Below are 13,459 nucleotides of genomic sequence, written 5' to 3' on the forward strand. Positions count from 1 at the left end.
AACGGTAGTAGGCAAGAGTGTTGAGATGGAGATCCACTCCAAAATCATTTGTTGTGGGTTAACTGGTTTTGTTTTCCTGGGTAGCATAGCCACAGTGATGAATTGCAAAGATGTAAGGAAGGATACACTGATCGGGCTAAACTAAACCTTTCAAGCTTCTGTAACCACTTGTGTGTTGTATTTCTGTAAGTTTGAAACCACACAGTGCAATTGGCATATATCTGCCACTTTAACCCTAACCGCTAAGGCCCTTTTCAGAGGATACGCCCTTAATCCTCCAAAATCCTCCAACTGTCCCATGAAAAAATTGGGTACAGCGTCAGTCCTTTAAAATCGTCCGATATTTCTTGAATATGTTCTGTGGAGGGGTGCCCACTGCCTCAATTCTTCAAAATTCTCCGGCAATTCCTCTCATTATATGCAGTGTGAGTTGTATCCTGGAGCAGTATGGAGAATTTCAGATATTTTTGTGGGCATGAATTTATGCATGGCTGAACATAAACCAACACAAGGTCTAACCCACAACCTTGAGACAATGCATCCTTTGCAACAATCAATGTAATTTTGCCATGTAGCCTCAGTCCTCCAAAAAGGATTTTGAAGGATTGAGGATGATTAGGGTTTAAGTTCAAGGAGTGTTTCTTAATCTTTGCCCGTGTGTAAGGAACATTTTTCCATACGTGGACATGCAGTCGTGATAGTTTTCAGTCAAGCATTCCAATAGATAATGTGTATCCTTACCATTTGTTTTGCCTGTTTATTTCTCTTTTAGCAGAACAGCCTCATCAATGCAGAAAAAATGCACCTGGAGCAGATCATCAAGGGTAATGCCAAAGAGCAGTTACGACTCCAAAGGCAGATACAGCTAGCCTCCAGCGCACCGGTAAGACCACCGCTTTCCTGTCTTACTGTCAATAGACTAATCTGATTAGACGCCATAACTGCGGTGGCACCGCACTCACACGCACATTCTTCAGCTTGGCGCGTGTGCATTTGGCAAATCACGACACCCTGCTGGTTGATGAGGCATGTAACGCGCGCGTACCACCTGTCCACGAGATTGTGCCACCGCAGTAATGGCTTCTAATTCTGGTGGTCGAATTACACTATAGGATCATTGCCACTGGTACCTCCTCCCATTTTCTAACCGTTTCCAAGGTTTTGTTACCCATGTATCTCACCAAAATTCTCAAAATTTCTCCCACGTTTCCCTCAATTTACCCCAATGAGACCTGTCACCACAAAATGAGCTGAAAGTTGAAAATTGAGATATTGGTATTTTTGAATTCAGCACGAAAGAGCTTTCCAGTGGTATGTACATTGAACACTTGGGGTAAAAGTGTAAGGTGATGATGTGACATTATTCTGGCAGCTTTGCGTCTTTGTGTCTGACATTATTTCAGCATTTCAGACCAGCACGAATAGTGCTGTTGTCGAAATTACTGAGATAAGGACATTTTTAAATATATAATCCCTGCAAGATATTTGGAATTAAATAGCAAACGGGTTACTCTTTCCAAACATAAAACCTCAAATTTCAATATGACTTTGAAACCTCAAAATAGGAAAGAGGGGATGTGACTTAACGTTCATTTTGTCATGACGGGTCACAAATGTCAAAAGTTACATGAAAATCTGATCTTCAATCAGGAATCATGTCCTTTCTCCCCCCCCCGTGGTCTGGTGCCCAATCTGTTTGACACTCATCAGTGAATCTTGTTGGAGATTGTTTCAGGTTTAATGTAAAGTAGAGGCAGGTGCTAATAAAAGGATCTGCCTGATACACTGGTTTTGCCATAGCTAAAGTGCTTTGATTCCCTGTAACCTGTCATTGGAGTGAGCCCTCATCTGTCTGAAAATAGCCAGTCTAGAGACAGGGAAGAGTCAGGGTGAGACTTTGCATGTTGATGGTATTACACTGCACATGTACTGCGTGTCTCCTATTTTCCGATTAAAAGTTACAGTGAATTTCTTTTCAGGCTGATTTCAATCGTGCAGATTATTTCAAAAGAAAAACATGTACTGCCAAAAGTAAAGAGCTGTATGTCCAGTGCTACGTTTAATACATGGACCTCACGCATGTTTTCCCCACAATTAGTAAGGATGGTATTTTTACAACCAGCTTGCTAAGGAGTTGCTCTGGTTGAAGTTCCCGTGAAGAATGAAGAAAGTACTTGATGCTCCTCCCTTGCATGGAATTTGCATATTCCTGAATAATTTTTCAAGTTTGTGCTCACAAAATCACGAATATGCTGAAGTGGAATGCATCCCCCTCCAACATGGAGTCATCCTGTCGAGGATTAAGGTAGCCTCGACCAAGGCATTGAGCGAACCGTTCCTACTGCGTTCACGATGGTCCAGCCCGCGCGCTGTGTATGTGCATACCTTCTGCATGTATTGTGTGCTAATACTAATTGTAACTACTCATAAGTGCCCTAAAATCAGCCCCGACAGGCAACACATGATACGTACGTACATGTATGTTCGGGAATGTTAAGGTAGAGGGTTTGCGGATACACCATGTTGGAAAATATCTCTTTTGAGTATGTGTGGTTCTGAAAAGAACTGGTTACTTATCGTATTCCACAATGCAAACCTTCAAGAGCTACGTGAGTGTTGTGAATCGCCTATATTGCAAGGGCATGCCTTTGTCAAGTATTTGTAGACATGTACATGTACAATGTACACATATATATGTACATGCACATGGTTATGTGTATTCTGACTTAACTATTGAAAGACAGCAATTTTTCACTGTGTATGGAATCACGTTAAGTCTTTTTTTTACCTTATTGTTAGTTTGGATTGTGCTCGATGGTGTGCAAAACAAAATGCCCTTTTTTTTATCAGATGGATGGGCACGAATGTTATGTTTATGTGCAATCAGAAATCTCAGTGTATCAGATTTTATTCAAATTTACCTCACAAAAGGCTTATTGAAGGGATGGCACCTTGTCTGGAGTCAAAATTTTGATATTTTATAAAGAGGGGATCATGTTATAGCTGTAAGTAGCCAGGGGGATGGAAGTCGGAAAAAGAAAGATAAAGCTGGAGTAAAAGCTTAGGGATGCTGTGAACTTTCTGTGAACTGTCTGTGAACTTTAATGAGAGAGTCTTTAAAACTCAGGACAGAGCAGTCTGTGGTTACATGTGCCAGTGCATGTATTTCACATTAGCTTTCAATCTCCCTACTTGGAATACATGTGATGGCCATTAGGCTGCTTTGGCTGTCAGTGATAAAGGGCACCAGCTCTTACACCAGATCCGAGAGAGGGTCTGTAATCTTTCTGTGCCCGTCTTTTAGATGAGGCAACCCCTTCTGGACTTCAAGAAAGGGTTGTTGACTCGATTTGGCGTACCGGCATTTCAAACCAAATTACAAATACATGTTCAGCTATTTTGACCTCCCTACGTTTGTGTTACGTGTCGTTATTTCTCGGAGTGCTAACAGGCAGTGCTAATAACTCGCAGCCAAAATCAGCATTGTGTGTGTGTTGTTTATTGATTTGTCAAGCTAACTTTGCAAGTCTTTTAGTGGTGTTGACCTTTGTTCCCTTTGCCCGTTTCTTCCGTCATTAATTCGATTACCACGGCGTCTCGGTAGCACAAATTTTTTTTTTTTATGAGAGAAATGGGGAAGTGGACCACAGTCTCATCTATAATTGCGCGCACCGGAAAGACTCAATTTCATTAGCTTCCCGTTCTGCGTCTTGCCTCAATCATGCAACCCAGAAAGGGATTTCACTGCACATGTGGCTGACCTACATGTAGCATTTCACAAAAGGAGTGGGGGAAGGCCATTTATGAATGGGCGTCATTGGTACAGTAAACATTACTGTCTAAAAAGTGATTAAATTAACCGTTACCAGGGAGCTGAGAATAAAAGCAAAACAGACAAAAAGAAAAGAACAACTCCTTCCAAAAAAAAATGAAAAACTAAAATGGAGGGGGGGTTGACACTAGCTGCACTGTAATCTGATATACTACTGCTGTACACATATGGATTGTGTTGTGTATATGCAGCTTGTGTGATTTGCACGTAAGTAGTTCTGTGATTAAACAACGTGGTGGTGGCCTTCGCCGGTGCTTAAAAAGTCCAGTGATAGGCATGGCTCATTAAAACAAAAAAAGAAAATCGCTTCAGTCTCCGGGAATGGTATTGATCGTTCATTAATGTACATGTTCACAAATTTAATTGTGTGCCACTGGGCCCAAGCGAGCGATGTGGCAAACACAGATGCACCATTTGCACCCAGGTACAGGCTTTTACTACATGTCTGAGTATTGTTTGCAATTAGCAGTAATGTACTCTCTGCCCGTGCCTGTATTGCCGGAAAAGAGCATATTGAGTGTTTCCTGTGGAAAAACTGCATTTGCCACTGTGAAAAGCCTAAAGTCAGCGAAATAGTCCAACAATGATGGAACTGTGCGTGCTTCAGTGCTTAGACATTCAGAAGGTACTGTACATGTATGCCTTACAGTGTGTTTGCAATGGTCCAGTGTAATTCTGCCAAAGTTGTGGTGTGAGTTTTCATGTGTGTGAGTGCATTGATTTACCCATATGTATACTATGTACAAAAGTTGTCTTGGATGTCAGTGAAATATATAATTTAGTAATATTTAACAGTTGGTTTGAGTTGTACATGGTGTACATATAATCAGCCCGTTTTGACGACTCTTGACAGCCTAGCTGCCAGACTACCGGCCTAGTTCACCGGCACTCATTTGATCATCAGTGGATCAAAACACTGTCTCCTACTCGAGGAGAAGTTCTCGAAATGCTGTCATCAGGAGGCGCCACTCCTCTTTGACCATCCCACTCTGACCAGCTCCTCCTCGACCATGACCCCCACTCCTTCCTGGGGATCAAGGGGCTGCCTCAGAGCAAAGACTGTGCTTTCTCAATTCCACCTCTGAAAGGCGGGAAAATCAATTGTGGCATCTCTCTTCTCAAGGCCAAGAAGTCCTTTTACTTAAAGTGTGGTTTGTAAGGCTGTACGTGCACTTCTTAACCACTTCATTCCTTGGGCATTTTTCAATGTTGATGATGCTGGGCCGGCATGACTATCATTTTTTTCCGTTTTCAAAATCCTTCAAAAATTCATCATTTCATTTAACGGTCGTTTATAGCCGCACCAAGTAATCTTTAGGCACTACTCTAAGTTGACAGGTGACCTGTACATGCACTTCTTAATGTACATGTAATGTGTGCATATGTGCAAGGCTTGGGCCATGTCTGAATGTTATAATGGTTATACATGTACAATTTGATTGGCTGTGCAAAAAAAGGGCCATTACAAACATTATCTGTATGTACCAATGGGATAAGAAATTCATTGTTACCAACTGGAGATATATAATGTTGTAGTTGGATGAAAATTACTGCATTTTTGGCGATGACCACCGAAACATAGTCAGGTTGGGCACAGGGACAGATCACTTTGCCCATACAGTCACTGTCTAGAGGCTGCAGAAATTTCACAATGCTGAATATGTTCATCCTGACTGCAGTCAGTTGATTGATATTCATGGCTTTAGTCTTACTATGGCTGAAGAAAGCCACGCTCCAAGGGCCAAGAAGTTAAAGGACGATACAAACATACAGTGAACATAATCAGACACCAGGCATCTCATTTTTGTCACAAGTTATGGAAACCATTTCATGAATTTTAGTCTAGAGACACTACTAAATAGTTTGCCAAATGTTACCGGAAGGGGTTATGATTACCCTTGAAATGGAAATACATGTAGAATGGGGGTAAAGGAATTTGGATGCCCAAGTTGGAAGTAAAGCCCAAATAAGTCCGTTGCTTGTTCCCTTTGAGTCATGATGTCAGCAAGAGCTGTTTTAATTGCGACATGCATCATTTACCTCCCGGGCATTTGCGTCATTGTCACATACGCTTAATGCATGATGGATTAGCATTGGGCTTTTGAATGACAAACCTTCCATTGAGTTCTCGTGTGCAGCATTTGCTCGTAGTCGTCTTTCGGGACCTTGCAAAACTGTAACATAAAAACTAAGGCAGAGGTGTTTATATTGAAAACAAAAACAACATCAGGGGCGGTACTTGTATTTAAAACATAATTCAAGAGAACGGCACAAGATCAACTACATGCATGACCCTGACATGTGTATATTAAAATGTTGAATGTTGCATTCACAGTATACATCGTACATGTTTATTTGAAGTGAACTATGCAAAAATGCCTAAATTTTGCATCAGTGACACGCACAAGCGGGTCTACTTAAAAAAAAATCAGTTTTCATGTCAGAAGAAGTGTCAAAGGAAGCTGTGTTGTTCTTAGCTCAATTGGCGCAGTATTCAGTGCTCACATGTATATTTGCAAGAATTGTTTTCTTCTGAACACAGATTGACGTAATTCAATAATGACCCAGTCCAAAGGCTGTAGGCATGATTAGATGGCTGCAGGCAACATGCCTTGTGTGGCAAAATTGGACCATCTCCCTGTCTACGTCAATAACAATCTATGAAGTTACCAGTGGCGCAGACCGATTGATGAACTTTTTGACAAACCATTTTTGTGTTCTAAAAATGATGAGATGTAGGACACAATGCTACATGTAACATTGGAAGGATACTGACCATGATAAAACAATACTGTAATTCAAGAAGGAGCCATGAAAAAACTTCCAACATCCAAAAAAGAGCAAGACAACTGAACTTTCATCCGTCAGTGATGTCCTGAGTTCAAGTTGTCCAATCTCAAATGGACCTGCATGGTGGCATTCCAGACACCTCATCCATCTGCAGCATTTCCACTCGATTAATTCCTCGCCATTGCCCTTTCCTTGCTCCGGCTCCCATCCATTGGGAAATCAGGAGACCTCTTGTTTTCATCTCCTCCTCTTCCCAATGCGCAAAGCAGAGCAAGTGCTTGCTGCCGTCGCACTTTTGCTTTCCTCCATCCGCCTCAGGCAGTCAGAAGTTTGTAGGGTCCCGTTGTTTTAGAAATCAAATGCTAGAGTGAGATGCAAAATGGACAACCCATTATGTTCATATTTTGAAAGTATAACTCACAGCTTCGCTGTTTGATATGCGGTATATAGACAATCAGTTGTGTGTTTCCCCTACAATTTGAATTACATCTGAGGAAATTGTTGAGGATTGACTGATTTCGTCCTTCAAGCACATTTAATGTATTTTGCCACCAGTTTCAACCATTGGATTGATTTTTAACGGGAAGAGCATCGATGTCGATGTCCATTGCTGAAATCACACGATATACGATGCCACTTTATGTCCACCGAAGCCACGACATTATGTTAATGACAGAGCAACATCAACAGCAAACTTCCACTGTTTGCGTAGCTCAAGGCGGGCAGACTGTACAGCGTAAAGGTCATTTGCGCTGCCCCAGCGCAGAGATCTGCAGATGATAAATCCCATTCTAAACGTCCGCAACCTGCTGCTGCAGCTCTCTCGCCCCTAGGCACCCCCACACCCTGATGAGGACTGTAATTCATTGCCCCCACAAGGTGATTATTGCTCGGGTACGGGGCTGTGTCAACTGTAGGGAATCCTACATACATGGACTCTATGCTTTTCCAGTGGTTGCTCATTTTTAAAAATCTTTCATTTCAACATGCATCTTAAATACCTAGTGAGCAGATTATTTCCACATTGAATTAAAGAGTGGATGCGACTTTGGGGAAAAGGATAAAGGCTTTTTATTTGCCTCATTTCTTTTTGAAATCCGCCCCCTTCTCCATTTCTGTATCTCATCTTGCCAGCCTCAGGAATGTTCCACTCTCGCTGCCAGTGATCCATCGCGCGTGGGATTTGTTACGTGCATTTTGAAAAATAATGTCTGGAAAGAAATTAACATATTATGTTCATGGATGTGTAACTTCAGCAGTAGAGGATTTCATGTCCTACACAGAATGCACTAAATTAAGAAAACTGCAGTGGTTGGCAATTCAATTTGGAAGAGTAATTATTTGGAAGGACAAAGTTGACTTTGAATCGGCCAAAACAAAGCAACCAATTAACACAAAAACAAAAACCAGCAACAAACAAATGGAAAAAAAATGCAAACTCACAGCAATATTCCACCCTTCCCTCTTGAAACAATACATGTAGCTGCTATATCATAAGATTGAAGAAAAGTTAGCTTTCTGACATGTTAATATTACCTCTCAGTGGACTGGGTTTGGCTCATTGAAAATATGGGAACTCTTATATTTAGTTAGAGGTTCTATGTATGAGAAGTTTTCATGAAAATGCATGGGGGGTCTCCCCATATTTTGAGACTGATGAGTCAAGCATGTATGTCCTTTTCTACTCCTCTGAGGTATAAATTTGATCACACTTTAACAAGCTACCGAGACCTCGTTAATATTAGGAAGATGTTTTCTCTGCAAGGTGATCCGTTCATGATCACAACACCTCATGACGGCGTGCTTCCCTCAGATATTAGGCACGCTGGAGGACGCGCTTTAATTAATTTATGGGGAGGCAAGATAGTGTGGGCACATACATGTACATTTGTAAACCGTAGTGATCGAATAGGTGGTGCTCTTCATCAGGCAAGGTATTCGAGTGTGGCCTGTGAGTTGTTGCCGTGGTTACTCAAGTGTTAGCAACCTGGGATATGGGGGGGCCGGCCCTAATGGGCCATCTGGTCCTGAGCTTGGTAAAGGCCCGGTTGAGAAATGATTTTTATTGCAAAATGATCTTTGTTAGTTTGATTCAATTTCTAGAGATAGATACTGTACATCTTCATTGGTGAATGGTTTAGATTATTCGTAAGCATGACTACATTTGAAGATGTCTGTGGTCATTTTCCGGGGGGTAGGGAAGATGTACATTTAGTTTATCGTACATTTATGTACGTGACTTACAACATGGAAACAGATTTGGTTATTCAAATCCTTTAATTCCTTTTAGGCAGTCAGCAGATCTGTGTACTGAGTAACACCTTCAGAGGGCTTTAATCCAGCACTCTGCCGTAACCTGATGACATCTTTCAGCGTGAAGTAATAAAGGGAGTACTTGAAGCTGTGGGCACCACCTTCTAGAAATGTACCTGTACCGTAGCCGTTAATGGTGTTAAAATATTTGAGCAACATGTGGAGAAATGGGTATGCTGTACATGCAGTTAGTACACAGAGTCAGAGTGGGAGTGGTACGTTTGGGGCTGTGTCAAAAGGTTGGGTTATCACTGCAGTCTTTCTTCTTTCCACCTGTATGTTGAACAGCGTGTGGTACATGTCCCGAGAGAAACCACAGCTGAAACCCACACCCTCCTCCCATGCAGAACCCCACAACATTTCATTTGTTAACCAGCGCTGGTAATATCATACAGTGTTTTTTTCCCTTTACGTGTACATGTACTTTCTAAAGCAGTACGTGCAGTTGCTAATTACGCCTACCCAACCCCACTCTCCTCCCCCTAATAGGAGCCTAAATATATTGCTTGCATGTAAGGTATTGATGCGTGTAGGCCACCGATATGTACGTTGTGTGTTTCCTCATTTGAAAAAGGAAATTTTTTTTTTAAGTCACCGTTTGCTTTGGGTATACATACATTGTTTGTAGCATTATGCTTCGGTTGAGTTGACAAGGATCTCAGTTAATGGCCATTACATGTAGGAGCATGACGGGGACCTGACTCAAGGACAAGATTACTAACCAAGGTTCATGTATGGTACCAGTACATGAGGCATGTACATGTACATGTACACTATACCTGGGCCTATCTGTGAATCACGTCACACCTGTGACGGTGTGACCTTCCCGCTTCCAAGAACCATGAAATTGAAAGGAAAATTGGCCTGGCTCATTGGTTTCATTATCATCCTCATGATTAGTTTCACTGATGCAAGAGCATTAGAGCTTCATTAAGTTAATTGGCATACAGTAGATATTGCAAAGGTAGGAGAACTTCAAGGCAGGATATGGACATGCTCAAGACCGTTTAAATTTTTTTTAAGGTTGTAGGATCTTTGAAATGTCTACTGATCTTTGACCTTTGACTTCTGTAGATTGATCTATATGCATTAATAAGAAGGAAAAACACAACCGATATGCTTAGGAAAATATGCAATTTTTTCAAGCAACCTGCTTTCATTCGCTCTGTATGAATTGTGACATTTTGATTTGAAAACAGGTTATAGGTAAGATTGGATCATGAACCCTCATTGAGAAACATATCAGTACAGCGAGTGGTATATACATAAATGTATTCCCCTCTACAATTGTGGTTTTTCTGTGGGTAGAGTACACAAAAAAGCCTCCCCCTCGGTCTCCGTCAAGGATAATATCACAAAGAACCTTTCAAATGATATCCTATTTAGGAAATCCCATTTAGCATGCATGTGCCACACTTACTGGTAGGCTGCAAGTAACACTTGATTTCTTGATAAATTTACCCAATTACTGTGTGACCGATCGTGCTCAGATTGGTAAGAAATTAACCAGTGCAGGGTTGCTGGTAAATACATGCACAGGCCAATAACCTGTACCAGAAGGATGCATTGACAGAATGGGTCCTGACAATCGCTTATAATGGACACGGAAGTGTCTGACTTAGAAACCTGATACATGAATGTTAGCGAAACCTTTATCACAATATTTGGTTTCTGTTGCTATAAGTACAGTTATCACAAATGACATATTTATATATTAATGTATTCCAAGACAAATGGGGTTATTTGATGCATATATTTTTCCCGTCTGATGGAAGCCTTTCCCCAGCCTGGCAGTGGTTGCTCCCTCATGTTTATGAATGAGCCCCTCTTGCCCAAGCCTGGACCTCTCAACATTCCCATCTCCCAGACGGTTCGTCCCTTAATTGCCCGATGTACCGGTACAGGCAGGCGCGCCGAGCAAGAGTAAAAAAGCCACAGCAGCTCTGCCTAGCCGTACAGCTGGCTTGCTGGCATCACAAGACGACAGCAGTGCTAACTGTGACAATAACAGCCTGCCTCTGTCATGTCTGTATTGTAACTGTACTGCCCCAGTTTTTTTTTGTTGCTTACGCGGATTAGCCCGTGCGTACGTATTCTGTGCTGCGGTACAGAAAGGAGAGGAGCTCTTGTTACACCCCGCTCTTTGTTGAGAAACCCCCTTGATTAGTGTGTGATGTGTTGAGACGGGGAGAGACACACTGCAAGGCGAGACGTTGTGGGCCGGTAGTTATTGATAGGAGACTTCATCTGAGGCTTGCCGGGTGTACTCTCGCGTCACACAATAGCCACGACCTCCTTGTCCACGTCTTAGCGACTGTATTGTGACCTCATCGGCGTCTGCTCGAACGCACGCACATGGCCACGAGTAGGGACCTTTTCCTTTCCCTCGTCGACTCGCCGGAAATCATCTCGGAGGTGTACGGCCATCGTCTCGTGATGGCCCATTGCTGATCTGACGCCAGAATTTCTTGCACGTGATTATTGGCTGCGTCTATGCACAGTATATACGCACATGCACCTGTATGTGCTCACATATCTGTGCTCCCAGGCCTCATTTTGATTTCACTCTTGTGATTAGCAGCAAGCAGCTTGCCTCCCTGGTGGATTTCGAGGAGCGTCCCACGTCATCACTCATCATTAATCAGTGCTTTGTTTTACCGGCACATTTTTCCTCTGGTGGCAAGGCACCCGACTGTAATAGAATCTAGGGTTTCAGGGACAGTTGTGAGTGATAGCCATCACAGGAGAGTTTGCAGGCAAGTTCATCCATCTCTCTGGATTACTAAGCGGTAGACGGTCTAGCAGACGGGATTGTGAATGTGTAAGTAACATTTGGATGGAATTAGGGGCCCAATATGTGTCTTATACCAGGTGGTATAAGACACATATGTACATTTCTTGTAAAATTCTTGAAAACTCGTCAAAGTATATTTTGTAAAGAGTGTATATATGTACATGTAAATACTATGTGTACATCGTATTTTATCTCTGTTGATGAGTAACTTTGTGTGTAAAGATACTGGTATGTGCATGAACCTGTAATCTTGGTTTTACTAATTTTTTTCTTTTTTTATGGATGAGGAAACTACAGTTAATTTCCTTACCTTTTTCACACTGTTCATCATCCAGACACACCTTTTTGTTGATGATAATCATTGATCCATCTGAACCTTTTTCAAAGTGACATTCAAGTTAGAGCGTTGAGAATTCAAGATGTGGCATGTTTTGAGTTTGTCCAGTGCAGTACACCCCATTGTTCAGGGACGTTGAAAGACGTTTTTTTTCCAGACCGTAGTAGGAAAAAAATGAATATGATATAAGTCAAACAGTGAAAAAGACAAGTATTGGACACATGGGTGTCAACCTGGAAGGGGACATGCATGCTCCTCAAGATGGAAGGGGCAAGGGACTGACAAACATGAACAAACCGTTTCTATGGAAACTGTGATTTTCAATCCTTTGTCTTGTTTCGCCATTTTCCCGATGCTTTTGCTTCCTTTGAGGATGGCCATGTTTACCCATGTTCAGAGTATTGCACAAATACGAGGTAAAATGCCTGAACTGTTGAGCAGCTTCAAGGAATAAGTTTTGTACTTCTGGATATTTCTTTTACATGTAAGTCATGTGACGCCTTTTGTACACATTAATGGGCACGACAGCAACCTCGTTCTTTGTCAAAAATGCATTGCTGAGTGCCAACAAACCCTGAAATTTGGGCTTATCGAAACATACATGTACAACACACTCTGGCACAGTGGATGAAAACTAGTCCAGCACAATCTCATGTGTAATTTGCTCCATTCAAGCGCCTGAAAAAAAAATAACACTGTGGGATACTGCAGATGATTAATACTACTCCAGTTACCTACCGCTGTACCTTCACAAACATGTTGGTTACCATTGAGGCAGTTTCCGGTATCCCGCCTGACTGCCAGCATATAGATGGGTCACTTGGGAGTTAGATTTGTTTTTCAGGGAGATCTCCCCCTGCTGGTAAATCAAGATTATTAGTGGTTGCTCTCACTGTAGATCTTGTTTATTAGGGGGCATGTACGTGTATGCTTGAGGTTGCACTCCTGTGTTTGTTTGATCCTGGGCACCAGACCTACTGTGTTGAATATGCAAGGATGCTGATACTGGGATTGTGAGGAGATGACAAATGTGACCCGCTCTGCGAAAAGGTGTATTAAGTCGCTCAGTGCAAAAATGCCTAATGGCCCATTCCATGTGCCAAGAGTGAAAATATTTGGAAATATTTTGAGGTCGATCGCTTGACCAGAAAGCTTCTGTTGCGAAGGAAAACCGAGTTTAATGTTTCTGTACATTATGTTAAAAGGGCATTGTCTCAAAAAGCATGTCTGATAAAATGAAATTATATGAACATACAAATGGCAAATAACTCCACAATGCAAAATGCCCCTGGAATGAATTACATATCAAATGGAAAGCATAGGATGTGAGCAGTTTGTTTATATATAAAACTCAAATTAAAAAAATGTGACTTAATAGACCTTTCTGCATGGC

General features: G+C 41.8%; 1 protein-coding gene across 18 annotated transcripts in view; it reads left to right on the forward strand.

The window, feature by feature from the left end:
* Positions 1 to 13,459, forward strand: part of LOC110985335 (peripheral-type benzodiazepine receptor-associated protein 1-like) — a 184,018-nt gene that overhangs the window by 25,492 nt on the left and 145,067 nt on the right. For 17 of the 18 annotated variants that reach the window (XM_087141264.1, XM_087141261.1, XM_087141262.1 and 14 more), the window contains one exon: positions 773 to 883. In XM_087141264.1, the coding sequence (XP_086997390.1) occupies positions 773 to 883 (111 nt within the window). The remainder of the gene's footprint in view (positions 1 to 772; positions 884 to 13,459) is intronic. The other variant, XM_087141263.1, reaches the window with a different exon arrangement.

Source organism: Acanthaster planci, linkage group LG09 (assembly GCF_054643075.1).
Source record: "Acanthaster planci isolate LZ-2023a linkage group LG09, COTS_SCS, whole genome shotgun sequence".
NCBI classification, from domain to species: Eukaryota; Metazoa; Echinodermata; class Asteroidea; order Valvatida; family Acanthasteridae; genus Acanthaster; species Acanthaster planci.